The 25,050-nt window shown below is 38.2% G+C and overlaps 3 protein-coding genes across 6 annotated transcripts; 1 reads left to right on the plus strand and 2 right to left on the minus strand.

Annotated features, from left to right (window-relative positions):
• LOC104706130 (myb-related protein 1-like) lies at positions 7,269 to 9,634 on the minus strand. Of its 4 annotated transcripts, none has more exons than XM_010422267.2 (7): positions 9,509 to 9,634; positions 9,201 to 9,416; positions 9,037 to 9,113; positions 8,776 to 8,833; positions 8,586 to 8,670; positions 8,437 to 8,506; positions 7,269 to 8,206 (listed from the first exon to the last, which is right to left on the minus strand). In XM_010422267.2, exons 2-7 carry the CDS (start codon positions 9,406 to 9,408, stop codon positions 7,484 to 7,486), a joined length of 1,221 nt encoding a protein of 406 aa, XP_010420569.1. In that variant the 5' UTR covers positions 9,409 to 9,416; positions 9,509 to 9,634; the 3' UTR covers positions 7,269 to 7,483. The 4 variants fall into 4 exon arrangements, with proteins under 4 accessions (XP_010420569.1, XP_010420568.1, XP_010420570.1 ...); XM_010422266.2 differs by having other exon boundaries at positions 7,269 to 8,212; positions 9,201 to 9,412; positions 9,509 to 9,633; XM_010422268.2 differs by having other exon boundaries at positions 7,269 to 8,194; positions 9,509 to 9,633.
• LOC104706131 lies at positions 13,124 to 14,816 on the plus strand. The gene is made up of 6 exons (XM_010422270.2): positions 13,124 to 13,320; positions 13,443 to 13,493; positions 13,593 to 13,644; positions 14,035 to 14,093; positions 14,239 to 14,284; positions 14,457 to 14,816. The coding sequence occupies exons 1-6, from the start codon at positions 13,252 to 13,254 to the stop codon at positions 14,579 to 14,581; spliced, it is 402 nt and encodes a 133-aa protein (XP_010420572.1). The 5' UTR covers positions 13,124 to 13,251; the 3' UTR covers positions 14,582 to 14,816.
• Positions 15,150 to 17,727, minus strand: LOC104709211 (the record flags this gene model as incomplete). The annotated part of the gene is made up of 3 exons (XM_010425861.1): positions 15,150 to 16,464; positions 16,546 to 16,949; positions 17,526 to 17,727. Coding segments are annotated over 3 exons (1,377 nt in total), but the record flags the coding sequence as incomplete, so codon positions are not given.

A 25,050-nucleotide genomic window follows, 5' to 3' on the forward strand; every position in this document is an offset into this window, starting at 1 on the left:
ACTTCGGCCGGTGCGAGTGCCTCCATGCCGTAGGCGAGAGAGAATGGTGTTCGACCGGTAGACTGCGTGGGAAAGTTTGATGAGACCATAGGACGCAGTCGAGTTTATCGGCCCATAGGCCCTTCTTGGCGTCGAGTCGTTTCTTGATTCCGGCAAGTACGGTTTTGTTGGTTGCCTCTGCCTGTCTGCTGCCCTACGGGTATCTTGGAGTCGATTTGCTAAGGCGAATCCGCCAGCCAGCACTGACTCCTTCGAATTGCAGGGAAATGAATTGTGGGCCGTTGTCACATACGATCTCGTACGGAAGCCCATGCTGGCATATGATATTTTCCAGACAAAATTCTGGACTTCATTTGCTTCAAGTGAGGCATACGATTCCGCTTCAACCCACTTGGTGAAATAGTCTGTCATAATCAAGAGATACTTCTTTTGGTTAGATCGTTTTAGCGGACCGACAATACCCATCGCCCGTCGCATGAAGGGGTAAGGTGGTGACGTTGTTCGCAGAAGTTCGGTCAGGGAATGAATGAATGGTGCGTGGCGTTGACACTATTCGTACTTGGCTGTGAAGGCAGTGCAATTGGCGACCATGGTTGGCCAGAAATGTCCATTGCGACGGATTCGTGGACTTCACGCATGATGTCCTTGACGTCTTTTGTATTAACGCAGATGAGGAGAGCGCCAGTAGCATCTTGCAAAAATAAGTTGCCTTCCAACACCGTATACTGGGCGCACTTAGCGCGCAAACGCCAAGTTTCCCACTTATCTTTTGGACTTATTCCGTCAGCGATGTAGGCTATAATTTCGGTTTGCCAATCGCCATCTGCAGAAGTATCAGGAACTTGAGCTGGGGCTGGTGGTGCCGGGGTCGGGGTTGCCGAGGTTGCTGGTGTTGGGATTAATGGTGCGATTGCTAAGACATGGAGCGGGTTTGTTGGTGTGTCTAATGAGGGGGCAATAAGTTGACATCGATACTTGGTTGATGGATGCTTTCCACATGTATGACTCTTCGGAGATCAGGGTTAGAAGTAGAAGCGAGCGTCGCGAGTATGTCAGCCGGAGCATTGTCACTTCGTGGAATCTTAACGAGCTCGAAGGATTTAAACTTCTGAGATAAGTCGCGGACGACCTTGAGGTAAGCGTCCATGCACGCGTGTCTTGCCGCATAATCTCCACTAAACACGTGCGTAACTAGTTGTAAATCACAGTAAGCGTGGATCGTTTTGACTCAAATCCCTGCGCGAGGCGCAATCCAGCAATTAGTGCTTCGTACTCAGTGTCGTTGTTTGAAGTAGAGAAAGCGAGACGGAATGATTGCTCCAGTACTTCTCCAGTAGGCGAAGTTAGACGTACGCCTGCTCCTGAACCCATCTTTGACGAAGCGCCGTCTACGTGAAGTGTCCATATTTCAGCTTCGACTTTGGGAGAGAGTTTAACGAAAAAATCTGCGAGAACTTGTGATTATTCACTCAACTCGACTGCCCATTTCGTAAGGCGTCCTGACTGGCTCGGGCTATGAAGAATTGTCCGTAGAGGCTGATTTGTCAAGACTTCGACAGTGTGAGATTAGAAGTAGGGGCAGATCTTTCGAGCTGAAATTACGACTGCGTATGCGAGCTTCTCAAGAGTCGGATATCGAAGTTTGGCCCCATCGAGGGTCTTGCTCACATAAAAGATAGGATGCTGTTCGCCGCGATCTTCTCTGACAAGCACGCCACTTACATCCGAACAAGAGATGGCGATGTAGAGATACAGAGATAGTCTTTTAATTCCTTGAATGTCGATTCACATTTTTTGTCCCACTCAAAACGTTTGTTTCCGCGAAGGAGCTGATCAAATGGTTAGCATTTGTCTGTTTAGCGGGAGATGGAGTGATTTGACGCGGCGATTCGTCCAGTAAGATGTTGCACCTCGCGGGTGTTTCTCGGGGGAGGAAGGTTGATAATTGCTGAAATATTCTTTGGGTTAGCTTCTCTGCGTTTTGTGACGAGGTATCCCAGGAATTCACCGGAAGTTATGCCAAATGTGCATTTAGTAGGGTTGAGCTTCATGCTGTACTTGTTGAGTAACTCGAAACACTGCTTCAAATGTGTGACATGGTTTGCGGCTTGAGCTGAATTGACTAGCATGTCGACAATATAGACTTCCATTGTTCGACCAAGTTGGCTTGCAAACATCCGGTTCACTAGTCGCTCCCAAATTTTTTAATCCAAAGGGCATTACTCTGTAGCAGAAAGTGCCTTGTTCAGTAATAAATTCAGTCTTCTCACGGTCATCCTTTCGCATCATTATCTGGTTATATCCCGAGAATGCATCCATGAAAGATAGTAGTTCTTTTCCAGTTGTGGCTTCGACGAGGTTTTGTTGAGATCGGTGAAGTCAACACATACTCTCCATGTACCGTCTTTCTTCTTAACCATAACCGGGTTACTCAGCCAATCCGGATAGCAAACTTTTGTAATCAAACCAGCATCTAGCAGCTTTCGTAACTCGTCATTGACTGCAGTTATGCACTCCGCACCGAGCTTTCAACGCTTCTGCTTAATGGGTCTGTAAGTTGAGTTGACGTTTAGCTCATGGCTAGTTATGTTAGGATCGATTCCAGTCATGTGATCTATGGTCCAAGCGAAGGTGGTTGCGTTCTGGCGCAGGAACTTGAGGAGCTCGTCTCTCAGATCTAGTGGTAGCTCGGTGCCTATTCCGACGCAACGCTTAGGATCGGACAAATCGATGTTCACTTGGATCACGGATTCTTTCGGAGGTGGTGTATGTGGATCTCGCGGTGGTGCGAATTCTGCAATTATGAACGCTCTTGCATTGCGCATCTTTTTCTTGATGATGAAGCAAGTTCACGCCATTAGAGGATCTCCGCGTAGCGTGTAAATACCATATGCGTTCGGGAACTTGACACATTGATGATAAGTTGAAGCGACACCATGCATCTGATGGAGCCATGGTGTTCCGAGAATGACGTTGTAGACAATGGGTTTATCAACAACTGCGAAGTTGAAGCATTGCATCGTGCCGCCGACGTAAATTGGAAGTGTTATGGTTCCAACAGTCATTATAGTGTCTCCATCAAATCCCGTCAGAGGTTGCGTTTCATGTGTCGTGCTGCGAAGGTCAATCTCCATCTAGATTAGAATGTCCTTGAATATTATATTGACCGAGCTCCCAGTGTCAATAAGAATTCTTGTCACTGAGCTATCCTCAATCACCATTTCCACGATGAGCGGGTCGTCATTTGGACTAACGTTGCGTGCATTCTCTTCAGTAAACGTAATAGGATCGGAGGACCTTTTAAACGTGTTGCTATGGGAGGGCCAGCTGCGCTTTGTTTCTGCTTCGCGACAGTAAGCTTGAACCAACCGAACAGAATCGCGGCACGTAGACAATCCGCCCATGATCATATTGATCCTTCGGCGAGGAGCTGTTGCTTCCTCGTGCTCTTCTCTGTCATGGTTTTGTTTCGGGGGAGGAGGTAGGCGAGCGATTTCAAATGCTCGATCATTTTGTGCCGCAGCTTCCTCTTCATACTTCCTGACATGCTGCTGCTCGTCTTCCAAACAGTACGGGTTGTCTTTGTGTGTGTTAACCTTTCTCCATTCTCGCTCCACATCGATGTCACCTCTCTTGTACTTGTGAAGAATAAGCAATTGAAGTGTCTTGCACTCTTCTGTGGAATGTCTGCCAAATTTGTGGAACTCGCAGTAGCCGCGTTTGCCTTTGTAGCTAGGACCATCGGACTCGCGATAATACTTATTTCAAGGTTTGCCCTGCTGTTGTTCCTTTCCATCGATGGCGAACATTGTCGCTTTCCTTCCTTTCTCACCTCGTAAGTAATCCCGGTTGTAATGCTGGTGTGGCTCATAATACTCTACCACGGCCTTGTTTTTCGAGCTTGGGGTTTTTTTGGGCGCTTTTTCTACCGCATTGGCCTGGTTAAGGTTTCCTTTTCCCTTGTCTTCCTCCACCTCGATGTATCGATTTACGCGTGCAAGGACTTTGCCCAAGGATGTGACGGGTAGGATTGTTAAGTCCTCCTTGAACCTGGTCCCGTGAGCAAGTGTGTTCTTTAGTGCACCTATTGCGGCATCGTCGCTGATAGCGAGCTGAGATACAACTCCTTTAAACCTGGCCATGAAAGTCTGCAACGACTCATTGTGCTTTTGGTACATTCTCCATAAGTCGGCATTCGACGCAGGCACATGCATGAAGCATTGGTGATGCTGAAGGAAGGCGGTTGTCAGTCCTTCATAGCCATCGATCGAATTGGCCTTCAGCCTTGAAAACCAGTTCAATGCTTTGCCGGTTAGGCTCTCGACGAACAGCTGACAACTTCCCGTTTCTTCTTCTTCTAGTGAGAAAAATGAACTACCAATGTGGATGGACATCGACTTCAGGAAAGACAGTGGGGTCCCCCTTTCCTTCCTACGGTATCGGCTTGTTCTTGTTGGTGTCGGGGTTGCGTCTTACTCTGACACATGAGACTCTTGTGGTGAAANCAGTAAGCTTGAACCAACCGAACAGAATCGCGGCACGTAGACAATCCGCCCATGATCATATTGATCCTTCGGCGAGGAGCTGTTGCTTCCTCGTGCTCTTCTCTGTCATGGTTTTGTTTCGGGGGAGGAGGTAGGCGAGCGATTTCAAATGCTCGATCATTTTGTGCCGCAGCTTCCTCTTCATACTTCCTGACATGCTGCTGCTCGTCTTCCAAACAGTACGGGTTGTCTTTGTGTGTGTTAACCTTTCTCCATTCTCGCTCCACATCGATGTCACCTCTCTTGTACTTGTGAAGAATAAGCAATTGAAGTGTCTTGCACTCTTCTGTGGAATGTCTGCCAAATTTGTGGAACTCGCAGTAGCCGCGTTTGCCTTTGTAGCTAGGACCATCGGACTCGCGATAATACTTATTTCAAGGTTTGCCCTGCTGTTGTTCCTTTCCATCGATGGCGAACATTGTCGCTTTCCTTCCTTTCTCACCTCGTAAGTAATCCCGGTTGTAATGCTGGTGTGGCTCATAATACTCTACCACGGCCTTGTTTTTCGAGCTTGGGGTTTTTTTGGGCGCTTTTTCTACCGCATTGGCCTGGTTAAGGTTTCCTTTTCCCTTGTCTTCCTCCACCTCGATGTATCGATTTACGCGTGCAAGGACTTTGCCCAAGGATGTGACGGGTAGGATTGTTAAGTCCTCCTTGAACCTGGTCCCGTGAGCAAGTGTGTTCTTTAGTGCACCTATTGCGGCATCGTCGCTGATAGCGAGCTGAGATACAACTCCTTTAAACCTGGCCATGAAAGTCTGCAACGACTCATTGTGCTTTTGGTACATTCTCCATAAGTCGGCATTCGACGCAGGCACATGCATGAAGCATTGGTGATGCTGAAGGAAGGCGGTTGTCAGTCCTTCATAGCCATCGATCGAATTGGCCTTCAGCCTTGAAAACCAGTTCAATGCTTTGCCGGTTAGGCTCTCGACGAACAGCTGACAACTTCCCGTTTCTTCTTCTTCTAGTGAGAAAAATGAACTACCAATGTGGATGGACATCGACTTCAGGAAAGACAGTGGGGTCCCCCTTTCCTTCCTACGGTATCGGCTTGTTCTTGTTGGTGTCGGGGTTGCGTCTTACTCTGACACATGAGACTCTTGTGGTGAAAGGCGAACGTCGCGCCTCTGCCAGCACGGTCTCCAACTCTTGTGTCGTGCTTGTCACACAGTGCATCTGAGACGTAATCTTCTTCAGTTGAGCTTTCATCTGCTGAAGTTCTTGTTGTAGGGCGCGAATTTCAGCATTCTCGGATGGATTTGGCCCAGCGCGTTGATCCATGAGCATCTGGTTAGTTTGGAAATGCACCCTCGGTTGCTTGCCATTGGGTCCAACGATGATCGACGAGAGTCGGGGCCTTCCAATTGCATGGTGCTCAGCGCGCGGAATGGTTGCGACATTGTGGTCATCTCGCGGAGTGTTGTGCTCAGCTCGTGGAGTGTTTTGCTCAGCTCGCAGAGTGTTATGCTCAGCTCGCGGAGTGTTGTGCTCAGCTCGCGGAGTATTGTGCTCAGCTTGCCGAGTGTTGTGCTCAGCTCGCGGAGTGCGTGGCGCCAGTGCGTCTTCATTTTGTTCGCCTCGAGGCTCATCTTGTCGCATGTGACGCCTTGCGTGGTCACTTTGTCCTTGACATGCCATTTGCGCTGCTTGACCGCTCATCCAGTCGAGGGTTCTTCGTACGGCTGCATCGAGCGCGGCTTGGTCGATAGTAACGCGTGCAGATGTGTGGTGAGGTTGAGTGATAGGCGTAGTGCCTATCGCTTCACGGTTATTCGGTGTGTCGCCAGCAGCTACACGATCTGGAGGGATAGTGCCGTTGGCTACGCTATTTGTCGGAGCGACGCGCGTAGCGCCTACGGCTTTGCAGTCGGTCGGATTAACGCCAGGGGCTACACGAACGGGGGGCGTAATGCCTACGGCTACGCCATTGGTTGCAGCGACGCGCGTAGCGCCTACGGCTATGCGGTCAGTGAGTCTTGCGTCCTCGGCCGTAACTGCTTCAGTCTTGTTGACGCCTTGGAGCTGGTTTGTCCTCGAACGGGTGCGCCCCCAAATGGTTGGCCTAAGAGACCCGACGCGAGCTGCGGGAGAGTGTGGCTCGGATGAGTCGACGCCTTTGTTGATAGAGAGATCGGTGTGAGACATGCTTCTGGTTTTCCGAAAACGCCTTTGTCTTCAAATTCTTTTCGTCAACAAAAGGATTTCGTCTAGCCCCACGGTGGGCGCCAAATTGTTGATGTATGAAATCGACAATATATATAATACGGATCTTATTGGGGAAGAATCGGATCTGGTCATTTTATTAACGTAGAATTCGAGAGAAGGATTTACAGAAATGCAATCAAAGCTCTAAGCGCAATTAATACGAGAATAAATGTTATTTTCTCTCTGATTGCCAAGATTTCGGATCCAGAGCTCTGACAATGACATCTGGTATTTATAGTGGGCCATTGATCTAGAGTCGCCTATGTTTCTTACGCAAATGGACCAGATCCATAACTTTAGGCCCTAAACTTCTTGAGAATCTTCTGTTGGACATCATAAAATATTGGGGGCGAAGCCATATCCAACAGCAAAGGCATTCGATGATCTCTCTATTTCTGCCTACACATGTGTAGGTATGTTTCTTACTTTGTTGATGTCCGAATTTGATTGAAAGCACGGAGCTTTTACGTCCTTATGAAGTTTAGTAAATTTATCTGTATTACTGTATATGGTGGAGATGAGATCATAGCTAGGCAAATCAATAGTGTTGTACATTTTTGCACAAAGCTTCGACTAATAATTCAATCTTAGACGAATCTCTCAAGCTAACAAACAAAGCAAATCAAAGGTTCTCTTCTTTGAGGCATTTTTTTTTTTTTTTCACTTTCTGTGTGATCGATCATAAAAAGGTTGATGCTTGATGCAGTCTTTATAGCCTTCTTAGTTTCTTCTCAGTTCCAGCTAAAACCATTCAAATCAAACTGTTTCGTACGCGTTGTTGTGCCATAGTTTTCGTCGTGTGTATTGAGATCTAGCGTTGTTCTCGTGTGTGTTTCCATCTTGCAACCTTCACCATTCTCGTTGAATCTTTCTTGTGTATACTCGCTGTTGTTGCTACTCCCTCCTCTGTGTTCATGTTGTAACCCAACTCCTATTGACAATCTTCCAGGGCTTCTTCTTGAAGACAAGACTCTTGCTTCTCCGTTGTTAACCATTGTGGAAATATATGGTGGTGGCCTGTTATTATTCTCTCTGATGCTTTCTTCTTCTGCCCATGTGAGCTCCATTCTATGGAAGAATGGTTCTTCCATTACCTCTTTCTGCTCTGAAGTTGAGTCTCCGATGTATGTTCTTAGTCCCAATCTGTTGTTCTCAAGCATCTTTGGTGCTTTTTGGGTTCCTTCACTTGAGGTTAGGCAACTGTCAAGGGAGGAGTTAGGCGGATAAGTTGTTTGCATCTGTTGTTGATGGCGTAGCTTCTGCACTTCTTTCGGTTCTAGGAAACTAGAGTCTGGATATTCTGCTGACACTTTAGATACTAATTCTGAGAGTTGAGCTTTTGTTGCTTCAATCCCAGCTGCGCCTAAGTTCTGTCTTCCAAGAGTTTCTTGTGCTTTCTCCAGGATCGACTGCAGGTACTTTCCTTGAGCCTCTATCCTGAGCTGCAAATGTCGCTGTACCTGACTCAGTATAAAATATTTTTAATGAAACTGTAACTAAATGCTGCTTTGTTCTCTCTGTTTCTATATGGCTGTTCTATCCTCTATTGATGGCTGCTCTATTATACACTATACTTATGATTTTCATTGATTTATGTGTGTTTTTAACATGTTTGATCACTGTTGTTACCAGCACGGATAGCTACTTTAAACAGATTAAATCCACGAAGTACAGTTTATGATACCTCAAGCTGCTCGTGTAGCCTTCTCTGAACTTCTATTTGCATTTGAAGTGCATCACTTATGGGTAAGTTCCTGGGTGCACAAATATATGTCATTTTTTTGAAAATGCAATACGTTAGAATATGTAAGCAAATAGCCATATATTACTTACATGCTCGGCTGTGGTCCAATGCTTAGACTCTCACTGTGACTTTCCTCTGCTTCAGGGAGGTTTTCTTCTACCATGGTCATCACACCTAAACCAGGTTACTTTAGTAACTTGTAGGTAATATTTTGGAAAAAGGAAATGAGTCTTTAGATTAAAATATTCTTGTATTCGAGTAATAAATAACTAAGCTTACTTGTCTTGTTTAAACCGCTGTTGGCTTGTCCATTAGGATTCTTGCTCAGCCTATATTTCTGGTAGTCAAATCAGGAAATCAATAACCTTTGTAAAAGCAAAATATATATATATATATATATATATATATATATTACAGATCTTTCACTTCTTGACATATCGTCATTTTTGTTTTTCTTTAACAGTTTTTCTACCAAGCAAATTCATCAACGTAGAAACCTGATGAGTTTAGGCATGTCTGTTGAAAGTGTTGATAGATTACCTGAAGATGACTCTTGAGATGGTATAAGGTAAGGCCTGGAATACCCATGACTTTCATGATTGTCTTAGGAGTAGCTTCTGCAGAGACAAAAGTATACACATTAATACATCATCTCTAAAAGCCTGGTTGTCAAAGATGGTTCATTTGCTAATAATATAACGTACTATCTCCTCCTCCAAGCTGGTTGACCGCTTCAACAAATCTCTCGTGAAGATCTGGAGTCCATTTTAGTCGTGGCTTTGCATCGGTTGAGAGGATGAGTCCAGAATCTCCTGTGCCATTTCCTCGGAGGAATGGATGCCTTTCAGAAGGAATGGGCATTCTCGATGAAGAGAGGATGCTCTTTCCTTGGTGCTGGTTGTGGTAATACATAGGTCTGTCTTCAAAATAAAATAAAAAAGGATATAAATTTATCCACCTAGCAATATGCCGCATTAATAATGAGTGTAAAGTCCAAATGATTTTCTTTTACCTGACACAATCTTAGTTTTTAAGTGCAGCCTGCTGCTCTAAGTTCAGAGATACACTATGGTCTGCAACTCCACCAACTTGGGAAGATGTCTTTGCTGCTTTCCTTATTTATGCTCTTTTTCAGGCGGGGTCTCTCAAGAGTAAAAAGTCTTTGCAACTTTGCTTTATATAGAAAGTTGAATGGGAAAAAGGCAAACTAGAGGATGATAACTAAGGTATGGAATATGAATAACTGGTCCAATCGTTGCTTTGTTATTTGTGTTCTTATCGTTTATACTGTAGGTTGTGTGCTTAGATTATTTTTTTCATGTTTTGATTCCTCTGGACTACAACTTTTCAGTGCAATTCAAGCCTTGCATTAGATACCAGAATTGATCCAAAATTAATGCATCACATGCGCATTCTTTCACCATTCTGGTATATGAAAGTATCTTATTCTCCAAATCTTTTTGACAACTTTTCTACTTGGGCAGGGGAATTCATTCTTTTTCCTTATTCCTCAAATTTTTTCAAAGTCCACAGCTCTAACCTCTCTATCTCTTGAGATATATTCTCAATGCTTTCCACTTGTCTATATTGTTTTTGTTCCTACTTGAAAGTCATTTTTTTCCAGTCTCTAGATACATCTTTAGTCTAAACATTTCTATTGAAACTTTAAGATAGATTTGATCAAAATCGACAATGGCTTATTTGGCCATGTTTCAAGAGTTTATAGTGATGATATGATGAAGGATACCCAAGTATGTTTCAACATTTTTTTCTCTTGAAAGATAGTTGAGAAAGCGAATGTAGAATATTTCATGCTGTCTCCTTCAACAAGTTTAGTACCTATTCGCTCTAAACAGTACAATATTAGTGGGGGACCCATAGCTCTCATTCTTTGATTGGCACAACTTATTTGACACATCTATGCATGTGTTATCTATGTATGCATGTATGTATCTAGTTATGTAAGTGTGTAACCTTTCCTGTCTGTTCCAAATACAATATAACATGTCTTCGGTGCATATTCGTATGTTTATGTGTGCATATGTACATATATTACATGTAAAATATGTATAAGTTCGTGAAGCATATATGCATCTAATGTTTGGCTGCTTTCATACAGTGTACTTTCCTGAATCTCCTTAGTGATGACTACGGCTCTAAATTCCATCATCGATCATAATGTGGTGTTGGATCTGATTTTGATTTTGACTTCACAATTATATTTCTCCTGCCTGATTAAGTATAAATTAAAGATACCTTCCTATATGATATACAGCTATATAGAATAAGTTCATAGATAAAGATATATAAATATTAAATATAGAAGTCTGTGATTGCCAAATGCTGAATTGATGGCTTCTCTATGTGCAAATGGGAATATATCCACTATCTAGTATAGAGTCTCACATATCTTAATGAGTTTGATAGATGCCTTACAAAAAAAAATAAATAAATAAATAAAAATAGGTGAGAAATATGGTCTATTGTTTTAAAGGAAAATGTCAAAAAAAAACACAAATCTTATGTTCCTTGAATGATATCATTGCATTTTTTTCAATCTTTTTTTGGTGAAATCTCATGGTTCTGATTTCTCACATTAACACTTTATTCTGTTTGGTGAAGAACCTTTTCATAACCTTCAGTTAAAAGTATTTGAGCATATTGCCAAAATAGTTGATTGGCATGTGGGTGGGAATATGCTTCCACAAAGAGAGGCTTCACATTGTGTGCTCAAAAGTCTATTTTGATGAAGATTAGAATACCATCAAAAGCAAATTAAACCAAGCAAAATCTGTGTTAGAACTCTTTTAATTGATTTCACTTTCACCATATATATATAGAGAGAGATAATTCTCTGTTCTACATCAAATGTAGTTTCAGAAAAGATCAAATTTTGAGTTTGCTTTTTGTAGCAGGTAACTGATATGAAATGCTTTGTGTTTATGCAGAACTAGAGCTTAGATTAACTCAGTTTACGATATGTTATAGCCTGTTTTATAATTGTTAAATTGTAATCACTTATGTGTCATTCCTTTACTTTGCTGATTGATCGTTGAAATGTCACTCTTTAAGTAAATAAATAAACAAAAGAGTGATAGAGAGTAAATGTTCTTCCTTGTACGTTCATTTCCCTTTGACAGATTCTTTGTTCTTATTTACTAACTTTTTTACTGTTTCATCATCTTCCGTAGGGAGCATAATTCAACACATGGGCTGCATCGTGGGATTGTGATTCGCTTAATCGAACAAGAGAGTTGGATTGGATACATAAAACAAGAAGAAGCGGGAAATGACCGCGGAATTATATTCTTTTGGAGAGAGTAAAAAAGTGGGTTTATGAGAGATTCCAGAGAATGAGAATATGAGAATCCAAAACTAAAGAAAAGCTTGGTGAGTCGCATTCTCGACTCAAGCATCTTTCTTGTTCATCTCAACCCAAAAGACTATTTCGGGTCTATTTCTTTCCGGTTTTGTTAGTCTCGTTTTTTTTTTTTTTTTGGGATATTTTAATGAATTGTGATTCTTATAAGCAAAGCACAACAAAAGGAAGATTGTGAGAATCATTGAGAGAGCTTTGACAGTGTTGTCTGCATCCAACCGAAAGCAAATGTAGCCGATTTGTGAATTTTGATTTTGATATTAGTATGAAACAATTGTATACAAAACAAAATGCGACTGGCTGGCTTAGTTCAACATCTCGTATCCATTCTTATAAAAGAATGATTGTCTAGTTGCAACTAGTTGGTAGTATACATTCTTGTTTTTCTTTATTTCTCGTATACATTCTCCATTAACCTTTGGGAACATGGAGAAGTAAGATTCCATAGCATTAAACTTGGATAAGCAAAATTGCAAAAAAAAAAAACAAACCACCTTAATTTAAACCGGTTCTGACCAGATTCTTAATCAATGTCTTCACAGTTTCACGGTTTAGATCGACTCGGTTTGTTTAAAGACTAAATATTCACCCGCGGTACACCGCAGGACTATATTTATTAATAAAAAACAGTTCATGTAATTTGTTTTATAGATTAACTATATTCATAACTAAAGTTGTACTTTTTAAATGTATAACCTTACAAATATATATCTATTAGGTAGTGTAAAAATTGTTTTGTTTGAAGTTTATTGTTTTTACTATAGTAACTATATCATATAATTGTTTTTTACTTTTTAGATGTACAACTTTACAAATATATATCCACTACGTAGTCGTGTGAAAATTGTTTTGTTTAAAGTTTTTTTTTTTACTATAGGTACTATATCATATAATTCATTAACTGTTTTTTTTTTTTTTTCAATTTAAAGATAGTAGTATTGTTATTATATTGTAATATTCTAATATATATGTATAGTATAATTTCTGTATTGCAGTTTTGTATGATTTTTTTTTTTAACATCTCAAAAGATTCGATCATTCATCATAATTTATTAATAAATATAGAAAGTTTTGTATGTTTAATAATAAATATAGTTACTATTGTTTTGGAAACCTTATTATAATTTAATAAATTGTAAATTAAAAACTAAAAATATTTAATGTTAATAGCATGATTATAAATAGGTATAAACTTCCGAATTTATTTCATACAGATTATAAATATCTCAAAAAATGTATATATAGATGACGTCTCGACAAATTAGTCTTTCTGGTCGAATTCACAGAAAGGGGGCGAAGCAAAATAGTAAACAATGGTATAAACCCTACGGACCCAAATAACAAAAGTTGTGATTTAGGTTTCTCGAGCAAGGAAAATGACTGATTCTGGGCATGAGATCGAAATCAGATGCCATCATTGCGCTGGCCCTCTTACGAAAAATCTGGTATTTTTTTTCCCAAATCTTTGTATATACAGATTGCTGAAAATTTTGGCTTTTCTTTGTTTTTGTAGAGCAAGATTTGTTCTTTTTTTTTTTTAATAAATTGGAAGTTGATTGATTTTCAGGAAACCAGTGATTGGACTGTGGCTCCGTTCATCAGGGATAGCTTTTCTATGGTAAAAATAAATTTTGGGTTTTTTTTTCCGGAAGACAAATTCGAATCTTTTAGTCTAAACTGTAGCTTTTAAAGCTCTCTACTTTTTATGGTTTTTTAGATTGGATCAGCTGTTGGTGGTACTGCAAGTGCATTCATTGGGTTTAACCATGGTATCTCTGACTTTAATCTCTCATTGATTTGTTATCTTCTTGTGATTATTGCTTTCATTTCTCTGAGTTTTGTTCTTTTTTTGTTGATTGATTGTGTCTGCCTGTGTAACGAACTTCTACCTAACCTGCGTTAGTTATGAGATTCTTGTATGACTTGAAGAAACAAAGAGTGTTTGAGTGTGTTAGAATGTCTCAAAAGCTACAAGTAATCATAGTTTTTCTAGTCTGTCCTTGTGTGCATTTGATTCCACTGCTGTAACAGTCGACATTCTTTTATCAGTATTTTGATTATGTAGCTATGTTTTAGTTATAGTGGTTGCAGTTTAAAGCTTGCTCGAAAGAGTGTGAATCTATATGTACTTACTTTAATGATCTTGTTGATGGAAACAGCAATGCCAATTGTACGCAAGTGGATAAAAGGACCCATGTGGTTACATTTTCTTGTTGGGGTAAGTTATCAATAAAGATGCTGAATTCCATTTTTGTGTTCTCTTCTTTTCATATTCCACGCTTGTTACATACATAAACCGTCCGCGAAAAAGACCAGTAAATTGTTTAGTCAATTGATGTTTCTTCGTTTTGGTATCGATGCAGGCACCGCCTGTTATAGTTCTTTCATCAGCCTGTGCTGGACTAGCAGGTTTGAGATCTTCTTCTCCTCCTCCTCCTTCACTGCATCGTGGAACTAAAGTTCTTTTTGATCTTTTGATCATTACAGAAAGAATGAAACCAGTATGATGTTGACTTGATTTTGTGTCAATAAGCCTTAATTCTTTAATTCTACATATTTCTTTGTGTTTGAATGTTTGCAGGTGGCACTGTACCGGCACTGGCACAGCTCGCTTCATCTTCATATCGAGCAGCAGTCCATTCGTCTCAGCCACCAAAGACACAAGAGAAGAACAAAATTCACAAGTCTACGACTTCTCCTCTGTAAAACACACAGCATATCACTCTCTCTTGTTCATTTTTTCTTCATTTTGTATGTCAATCTTTTGTTTGAGAGAGAGAGAGAGAGAGAGCTTCTTGGTGTAAATTATACAAAACTCTTTTTTTGCTAAAGAAAGCTTAAGCCATGTCAAGAGATTCATGGTTTTGGTCCATTGTATCTCCATGGATCCTTCTGGTCACTCTCATAAAGCATAGGTGCTAATTTATGTTGTTTCAGGACCTGTGGGGTTTCTTAATAATATTTGTAACAGATTTGTATCTGTTTTGTTAATATCTTTTTACACAAGGGTAGTCTTGGAATTCAGTGAATTAGGGTTAGGGTTTTGAACCAAAGGCATTATAAAGCTCGAGCAACTACGATACGCTAAACTTCAAAACTACTTGATCTTATCTGAGCTGAGAAAAAGGGTTTATCGTTAGGGTTTTCGATCTTTTCCGGCCAACGAGCAACCCCAATGTCCTTCCTTTTACGAGGAGGGTATGGTCCGGCTGCTCCGGTTACGGAAGAGTTTCGATTGAGCCTAATCGTTAATTTTCCCCTTTGTTTTCTGCGATGAAGACTGCTTGCTGCCTGAGCGTTCGATTTACTCGCCGCTGTGATGGCTATTGCGAGCTTTAACACCCCCCGCCCCCCCAACAACAATACATATTTGTTTTCGAAATTGTTTTTTTTGATTTGTTTTCTGAGTTTTGGTTTGTTTTTGTCCCCTGTCATCGACGATACGAGTCTGTTGATTCTGGTATCTTCTTTTTTGTTTTTTTCTTGTTTGAGAAATCCAGATTCGCGACAATTATACTTGTGAAAAGAAAGTTTTGTTTTTGTTCCATGGTTTTGTTCTTACTAAGCTGAAGAAAATATCAAATTCGTTTATAGCCTGCAGTGCAATACAGAGTAGGATTTAAGTTGGTCTACAGATTAATACGAAAAATGCCTATTGCTTCTGTTTAATAGTGTTCGAAACATACTTGATAGAGTGAAGATGTTTGAAGATTCTGTTTTCTTGGGTTGTAATAGCTTACTGAATGGTTAACATAACGATTAGATGCAAGTAAGAGTTATAGGAGAACCTAATAGAACCGGTCCATGTTGGTTGGAGTCTAGGAAGAAGATGAGAAGCTTATATTTAAACAGCAGCTGAGTTTTTCCCATTTGTGGCTTCTTCTCCTACTGTGTCTTCTTTGATTGTTGCTATTGCTAGTGTTACTTGCTGTCTCTGGCCTTACAGCTGCTGTGTGGCTTCTTCTGAGAGATCTCAGAGCCATTTGCAATGTTTCAGGGGCTATCAGTGGCTGCTCCATTGTTCCAATGGTGTTTGAGCAAACAGGACATAGTGGGTCTCGGGTTTGAGCTGTTGGCGTTACTTTGTCTAGACATTCGACATGGTAAATGTGGTGGCAGGGGAAAACGCCAGCGGCTGGCATGTCTCTGGATCTCAGTATCTTGTTTGAGCACCATGGAGATTTCTGAGATAAAAGCTTCTTGCAAACCCCGCATCTCTGGTGTGTTGGTGATTCTGGTTCGAAATTTGGGTTTTCGACTTCTGTTTCATTGGATCTTTCTACATCCAGCAACATGTCATTGCTATTTGAGTTTGGTGATGCTTCATCTACTGGTGAGCCTTGATGGTTTCTCGCGGACAACATAAGAAGACTGGAGTCGGGATTTGTGGATGAGTCTTGTTGCGTATTATCAGGTTCAGGATTCTCGAAATCTGAAACCGGGTTGCAGAAGACTTGAGAGTAAGAGCAGTGAGTAAGGTTGTATGGCTGCTTGCTTGGAGTCTCCCATGGGGCAGATGACTCTGGGAGAGACAGCAAAGACCTAAAACTCGTTGAGATGGCTGTACCATCTCTATCAGAACCATTCTCCTGAGACAGTGACATCACAAGGTTCAACCAAAGATGAAATCATGAATAAATACAGTGGAAATGTAAAGAAGACTAACTTACCTCATTCAAGAATTGAGGATCTGAGCTAGCTGGTCTTGGCGGTACACCATTGTTAACAATGCAGGGTTGCTGTTCATTCCCACCAGAAGCAGATGATATTGAAGCCCATCTTGGGGATTGCTGAAATCTGAATTCCAAACTTTTTCTTTGTCTACTGCTGCTGCTCGAGGACAATGCATAACCGTCGTGACCCTCATCGGTCAAATCCTGTTCCAAACCATCTCTAGTATATCCAGCAGGTGAGAAGCTGAAATTTGTCCGCCATTGCAGGGCATCATCTTCCCTTCCTATTCGGGGTGGTGATGATTTTGTTGCAGTAACAAGTGGCCTTGAGGCCACAATACAACAGAGTGCACCCGTTTTGAGCTCTGTTTGATTCTCAAAGCTGTCAAGTCCAAACAATACTGCCAAACGGAAGAGAATTCTACATAAACAAGGATATCAGATAAAACCAAAACCCTTTTGTAACTTTGTAAACAATGTGGAAAGCCGCCGAGTCATTGATTGTAATCTTAATTATATATGAATGAAATTCTTGATTATGAAGCTAAATCCAAGAATTTAGTGATTACTAAAGAATAAAGAAAACACTTGTAGCTGTACAAGAATCTGTAGCTAAGCTCTATCAAAACACCAAGCCATCTCTGCAACGACTATAGATTGCAGTAAAAGAATGGAGTCACAACCGAGTTTAAGACAAAACACTAACTAAATTCATAACCGCTGTTTTTGAGCTCAAATGTAAAAACGGGAAAACAGCTGGAATTGAGATAGCAAAGAAAAAGTTAAGCTAGCCATCATCACAACTCACAAGTGAAACAAGATTAAGCATCGCTCTTTAAGGTGCCAAAATAAACAAAAACCTTTGCGAGGAAGATGATCAAGAGTGTCGGTGAAAGCAGAGGACTATATATATATATATATAGATTTATACAGAAAAGGATAAAAGAATTGGAAAAAAAATGGAATACAACACACACCTTCAAAATGGAAAGTGACAATCTGGGTTGGAGGTATAAACGGCGAGAGCTGGCTCAGAGGAGAGTAGTAATCAAAGAGCGCACTTCTTCTTTTTTTAAAACTTTTTTTCTCTGTCTGTCTCTTTTGTTTCTTGAAAGAAGAGAAGACAGAGACGACGACGACGACGGCTATATGACTTATGTAATGAGAGAGATTGGCCAATTATTAACCCATTATTATTAAATCTATCTAATCCTTTCTTTTCCGTTTTTTTAATCTTTTATCATTTCAACTTTTTTTTCTTTAATTTGAAATTTTATTGTATTTTATTTCCTATAATTCTATAAACATATTCTATAGTGCTTCTGGTGAATCCACTCTCAAATGATTTTTGTCGTTGCTTTTCTTAGTACCACTTCTAAATATGGGAATCATCATTCATCACTAATGGTTTTGTCAATAGGGTGTTTGATGTGATTTGTGGCTTTAACTATTTGCTTTCATTATGATATATATACACACATAAAAATTATGTTCATTCAAGGCTTCCGCCGAACGGACTTGGCCAACGACACTTGCCTTGTATCTCATTTTTAAATTATTATCAAATGATACCTTTAAAAAAAAAATTGTGTTCATTAGGATATATCATATATAGATAGTGCTTACTCTAAATATTTTATCTAAATCAAAATCAAACTTTCAGGCCTCCTCCTAGCTGGCAGCTGCAGTAGTTTGCTAATCTCCTCCTCACAGCAATTAACGCCTCTGATTAATAATTAATCAATCAATCATTCGTTAAAACTCTTACTTTATAACTTTTTCTTTCTTTTTTTCACTTGCTTTGGAAAACAATTTGTCTTTTTCTTGCTGAAGATTAAATTTAACGTCAAAAAACCAAAACATTTAGTGGCTCTTCACCAAAAAAAGAAAAAAAAATAGTGGCACGTAAGATTCAATGTCTGTGTATATAAAGGCAACGAAATGAACTAAAAAAGCCCATAAACTTGATATTAGTGTTAATTAAGGCTTTCATTTGTCAAACTCATGGGCCATTTGCATAGCTGTTTTATTGTCTTACCTGCTCGATCTTAGATAAAAGGTTAAAGCCTATGCGACAAAATCAAATGTTAGTATCGTTTGTATATGTATATGGTTGTTTTTTGATATTATAACTTTACAAAAATATGTAGTATGAAATCGAATTTTACAGTTAGTTATGAAAACAAATCCGCTGTTAAAAAAATAACTTAGAAAGAGACAACAAAGGAAACGAGGCGATAGTAATCATCTAGAAACCCGTAAAAAAGGGCAGGAGAACAACGCAGGGGGGTTACCGGGTTAGCTTTGCTGCAAGTATCGATCTAAATAAAATGCTTCGCTTTTAGTGGAAAGTTTTGTTTCTATGCGCATTATAATAATCCCTGATAACTCATGCATTTTTTTTCTTTTTTTTTGTTCCCAAAACTGATACTACTATTTTATTCATATCATTCATGAAAAGAATAACATAGGACATGAACCAATTATATATAATCTATCAATTTCTATATAGAGTAGCCCACTTAAAGGTATAGTAAGCCCTTTTGAAAACAAAAAGGAAGACAGAAAACTTTGTATAGTGGAAAAATGAAGATTAATCTTATAAATGGAAAAAGGAATAATTATTATCTATTGTGGAGGAAGATATATGTAGTTAACTTGTAAGTTGTAACTATTGTAAAGCAATTATAAGTTTATGATCAAATACAAGTCCAATATTGAACAAAAATAACAATAATCAGATTTTATGTCCTGAATTTGAGGTGGAAGAGACTCACACGCTTATTTTCAATTTCAAATCATCATAGTACAATGAATCCAGAGAGACATCATTTATTTACGTACGGTTAACTTAATTGAGTTGTTATTATATATAGTCCGTTAAATGATTATCTTATCTCTATGACTATATATATGAACGTTTGAAACTTTATTGAGAAACAGTTAAACTGTTCGAAAAAAAAAAAAATTTGAGAAACAGTTAAAGTTAATCAAGGGGATAAGAAAAACTATAAAATCAAAGTGTATCTAATTTCTAAACTATGTATTGGCATGGCGTTATATTTATATTTAATATCGAGAACGTTCATGATGTTTTTTATCAATAAAGCTTTACTAAGATTTTATTATATATTCCTTTGGTGTTCTTCAGATCGGTGCATTTGTCGTTTTATATATATATATATATATATTAAAGAATATCAAGAATTCAAAACAAAGAATATTATAGTACATGATCAAGTTTCAACCAAAAAACAGATCTGCTGCCAAATCTTAAACACAGATCTGCAGCCCAATATCTTATTCTATGTAAAGACTAAAGACAAGCTTTGTGCTTCGGTCCCGAAGAAAATGTACTCCTAATTAAGATATTCTATACTATATACATTTATTTATTACGGTACCATTACAAGAAAACATTACAAATTCCAACCAAAATTTCCGACTAAGAAAGGAGTCAGAAACTTTTTGTCTAATTCCCTACCAATTTCCGACTCAATTTCAATCAAATAATTCATAGTAGGAAATTAGTCAGAAAATTAGTGATTTTCCGACTAAGGTAGATTAGTCGGAATCTCAACGGAAAAAGGCATCGGAAACAGATTAAAAACTCCGACTAAATGCTTTCGTCGGAAATTCGTCAGAAATATTGACGGAATTTCATCGCAATAGTAAGTGTGATATTTTAAATATTTGCGACTAAGTTCCGATCAAGTTTATCAATTCCATTTCCGACTACTTTCCGACCACATAGTAGGAAATTAGTCGGAAATTATATCAGAAATTTTGTCAAATTTTTGTCGGTAAAAGTAGGTGTAACACCTGATTATTAACGGAGTTGGCCACTATGTTCCGACCAAACTAATAAAATTTTTCTGACTAAATTCCTACTAACCAGTCGGAAGTTAGGGAAATTCTTTCCAACGAAGTTCCGACTATATTTTTGGTCGGAAATTTACCTACATATATACCAATCATTCCTCCAACCCCCGAGAAAAAAGTGTCGGCAAAAATCCCACAAAAAAATGTCTTCTTCTCATAATATTTATAGAGTTAGAGAATGGATGTACAATCGTTTAGATGCAATTACAAGCGATATACGACATGAATACAAAGAAGGATTATCGGAGTTCATGCAGTTCGCATCAAATCAAGAGATGACCCATACAGAAGGTATCATGTCTTGCCCTTGTGTCAAATGTAATAATGATCATTTTCTAAACAAGGATGTTGTTTGGAATCATTTATATTTTGGAGGTTTTACACCGGGATACTATGTATGGTTTTCACATGGAGAAGATTTTAGATCTGGTCCGAGTAGTAGTCATTGTAGAGAGGGTGAGCGAAGAAGAGAAGATTATGGTAGTTTGGCAAATGAAGGAATTTTTCGTAGGGAAGAAGATAATATAGTGAGAATGGTTAGAGATGAGTTTCGAGAGACAACAGAATGTACCAGAGTTGACGAAGAACCCAATTTAGAAGCAAGACAATTCTTTGAAATGTTAGATGCTGCAAAGAATCCGATTTATCCAGGTTGCAAAGAGGGTCACTCGCCGTTATCAGCTGCAACTCGTATGATGAGCATCAAAACTGACTACAACTTAAGTGAGGAATGTGTTGATGCGTGGGCTAATTTTATCAAAGATTATCTACCAGAAGATAATTTAGCACCAGCTTCATACAACGCTATACAGAAATTGGTATCTGGTCTTGGGTTACCATATCAGATGATTGATGTTTATAAGGAGAACTGTATGCTTTTTTGGAGAGAAACTGAACATTTGTCACAATGTCGTTTCTGTGGTGCTGATAGATTTATGATGACAAGTGGGAGGACAAAAATACCATATCAGCGTATGTGGTATTTGCCTTTAGCGGATCGACTGAAGAGGTTGTATCAGTCAGAAAGGACAACAACAGCGATGAGATGGCATGCAGAACATGAATTCACTAGGGAAATATCACATCCTTCTGATGCAGAAGCTTGGAAACATTTCCGTTCATCATATCCAGAATTTGCAAATGAGGCGAGAAATGTATATCTAGGGTTATGTACGGATGGTTTCAATCCGTTTGGTCTATAGCCAGTGATCGTCACTCCTTACAATCTTCCACCTGCCCTTTGTATGAAGCGAGAATTTCTTTTCTTAACCATTTTGGTTCCTTGTCCGAATCACCCTCGTAGATCTCTTGATGTGTTTTTACAACCGCTGATTGCTGAGATACAAATGTTATGGTCTGAAGGGGTAGGTACTTATGATGTTTCTACAAAGACTAATTTCAATATGCATGTTGCATTAATGTGGACCATTAGTGACTTCCCGGCGTATGCAATATTGTCTGGTTGGACAACACATGGAAGATTTTCATGTCCATACTATCAAGACAATACTGTGCATTTCAGTTAAAACTCAAGAAACTTGATCCCTTAAGAATGGATGGTTCAATTTGGTAAGCTTTTTAAATTCAACAAGATTACATATTATCTTTTTTCTATAAACTTGATATTTATTTATTTAAAGTTAATCCTTTAAGAACAAAAAAATCTTTATTTTCCTTTAACAAAAAACTTGATTATATATATAAATGTATATATATATATATATTTTGTTAAACTGATATTTATATATTTAAGATAACCCTTTAACTATAACTATACTGTAATATTGATATAAGGTACAAATACAATAAAGAAATTACTAAGACGGCGAAGAAAATAATTGAGAGCGACTTCCAAGAACCTGCTCCGAATTGGTCGACGCTTTCAGGATATACAAAGGATCGATGGTTCAAAGCCTTTGTGGTTAGCGATACAATTTCAGAATATTTTTATATTTATTATGTTTTCTGTTAGATTAATAATAAAAAACCATTAAAATTTATAAATTCACTTTGACAAATTGTAGAAAAAAATTTATTGGGATTATGGTGTAACAACCGAAGTCAAAGAAAAATTTGAAGAACTTTGCCAAGCCCGTTTGAAAGATTACGTTTATAATTGGAAAAAAAGGTGGAGAAGTGGATTAAAGAAGCCGAGTTGGATGCGTAGATCAGTTTGGACAGGGCTAATAGCTTTTTGGGAAGATGAAAAAAATAAATCCCGTAGTTCTACATACTCTCTTAACCGTAAGAGTGAACGTGGAGGTTATGGAATGGCAAAACACACATGTGGGTCAATGCCTTATGTGCGTAAACAAGAGTTAATGGTATGTTTTATAATTTTTATAATTTAAATAATTAGCTTTATAATTTTCATTACTAGTAATAAATTGATTTTTTAAAAATGGTTCCAATTTGCTTAGCGGGATCCTGAGACGGGAAAGCTTCCTGACATGGTTACATTTATGGAAGAGACTCATAAGCGAAAATCTGATGGCATTTTTTTGGATAAAAAGGCTGAGACTATTGCTAGAAAGTGTAGCGAAATGGAACAAGAGAAGCTTACTCAATTATCTCAATTTGAGAGCACTCCAGATGATTACCAACTTACACAAGCTGAAAAAGATGCAATAATTCGTGAGGTTAGTTATATAATATATTTTTAATATTTAATTTAAAGTTTTTAGAATACTAATAATAGAAATTTATTTATTTGCAGGAAATATAAAGTCAGAAAGGAGGAAAATTTGGATTTGGATCCATCCCATTTGATGAAGATATGTGGAGAAGTTCAAACAACGAATCGTACGAGGAAAAATATCGACAAACTCAAGAGAAGTATCTGGAAACAAAAACTGAGCTTGGAGAGGCAAAAGAAAAGATTAAAGAGTTGGACAAGAAATATGAAGATGTGGGAAAAAATTACCAAGATGTGGAAAAGAAATATGGAGATGTGACACATTGGAGTAATATGTTGGCTGAACTTCATCCAAATTTAGTTCCACCATCTCGAAGAAATCCCATTGATATTTTGGATTTATGATTTTTTTTTTGGTTGTTATAATTTGTGTTTTTTTTGTTGAACTATTTATGTTTAATTATTAAATTATGTTCTATGAATTGAGATTTGATGAATTTTTATTTTACAATTTATTTCTATATATAATTTATTTTATTTTTTTATATAATTTTCGTTAATATATTTATGTTGATCAGAAACTAGTAGAAAAATTATATTTAATTTATATATTATATTAGTTTATTGGTCGGGAATTGGTAGGAAATATTAATATATTGGTCAAAAATATAATTTTATTCCAACTATTTTCTGACTAATATTCATGGTTTGTCAGAAATTAGTAGGAAACTCATTAATAATTAATATATATTTTTAACAACATGGTCGGAAATCGGTAGGAATATTCTGACTATTTTCTGACAAGTGTCCAAGGTCGTCGGGATTTAATCGGAAAACACTACTGAATACCGACTAAGACCACAATAAACTATCGGAAAATCTTAACATGTTACCGACTATGTTTCGACCAAAGACCTCGTCGGAAAATGTGGTAGGAAAATTGTCGGCGATTTCCGTCGAGTTTCCAACTGAGATTTCCGACTAATTTTTGATAAGTTATCTGACCAGGATATTCCGACGACTTTCTGTTAGTCGGAAATTAGATGGAATATGCCCTTTACTACTATTTTCCGATTAATGTCTTGGTCGGAATTCGATATGTTTTCTTGTAGTGTACTGGTAGTAATAAATATAAAAAATGACAAAGAGCTGAATAATGTAAAACGTACTACGAAAAACTTTCAAATATTAAAAAATTAAATAGGAAAACGTAATGTGATTGATCATCGATGTAATTAATAACCAAGTTCCTTAAGACATAAGATTTAGAGATCTGGTATTGTTTTCTTACAAGAAACCCATATCATTAAGCACTGTTCTTAGTTGAAATATTTTTTTCTTTATGTTTATACTAAATGAAATACTTTAATATAATATAGTGTGTCATACATTCATAATAATCTAAATTATTGGGCATATGAAAAGGCTAATATGCTGCCCAGATTCGGGGAACATTCACATGCTTCATGAGCTGTGTTTTTTTTTTCTTTTCTCTGAGTTTTATTAAGATTCCATCTAACTGTATATGCATTTTTTCTATATTAATCTCTCAAAACGTTAGATATGTTGATTTTTTTTTATTTTTTTTGGGGTAAACATTATTGTGAATTGATTGTTGGGTGATTATCAATGACACAAAGTCACAAAGTAAAGCTTCGTGAGAAGCATTTACTAACATTAGTGGCGTAATTATGTTATTATCCGAATTCAAATGCAATTTTTCATTGTAACTTATCAACCGTAAAATAAACTACAGTACATGACATTCACGTACGTAATCACCATCATTTTCTTCTGTTTCTAAATGGGAACGTTTCTACTTTCTACTTGAGTTTGGATGGTATATGCCAACTTGTTATAAATGTGAAATCATATTTTCATAGCATTAGCGTAAGTGTAACCCAATTGCAATTAGTATGAGTATATCAAATTGAACTAACAACGCTAGAATAGATAAATATCGTAAATTTTAATAATTAAAACTC

Source organism: Camelina sativa, chromosome 8 (genome assembly GCF_000633955.1).
Source record: "Camelina sativa cultivar DH55 chromosome 8, Cs, whole genome shotgun sequence".
Classification (NCBI taxonomy): domain Eukaryota; kingdom Viridiplantae; phylum Streptophyta; class Magnoliopsida; order Brassicales; family Brassicaceae; genus Camelina; species Camelina sativa.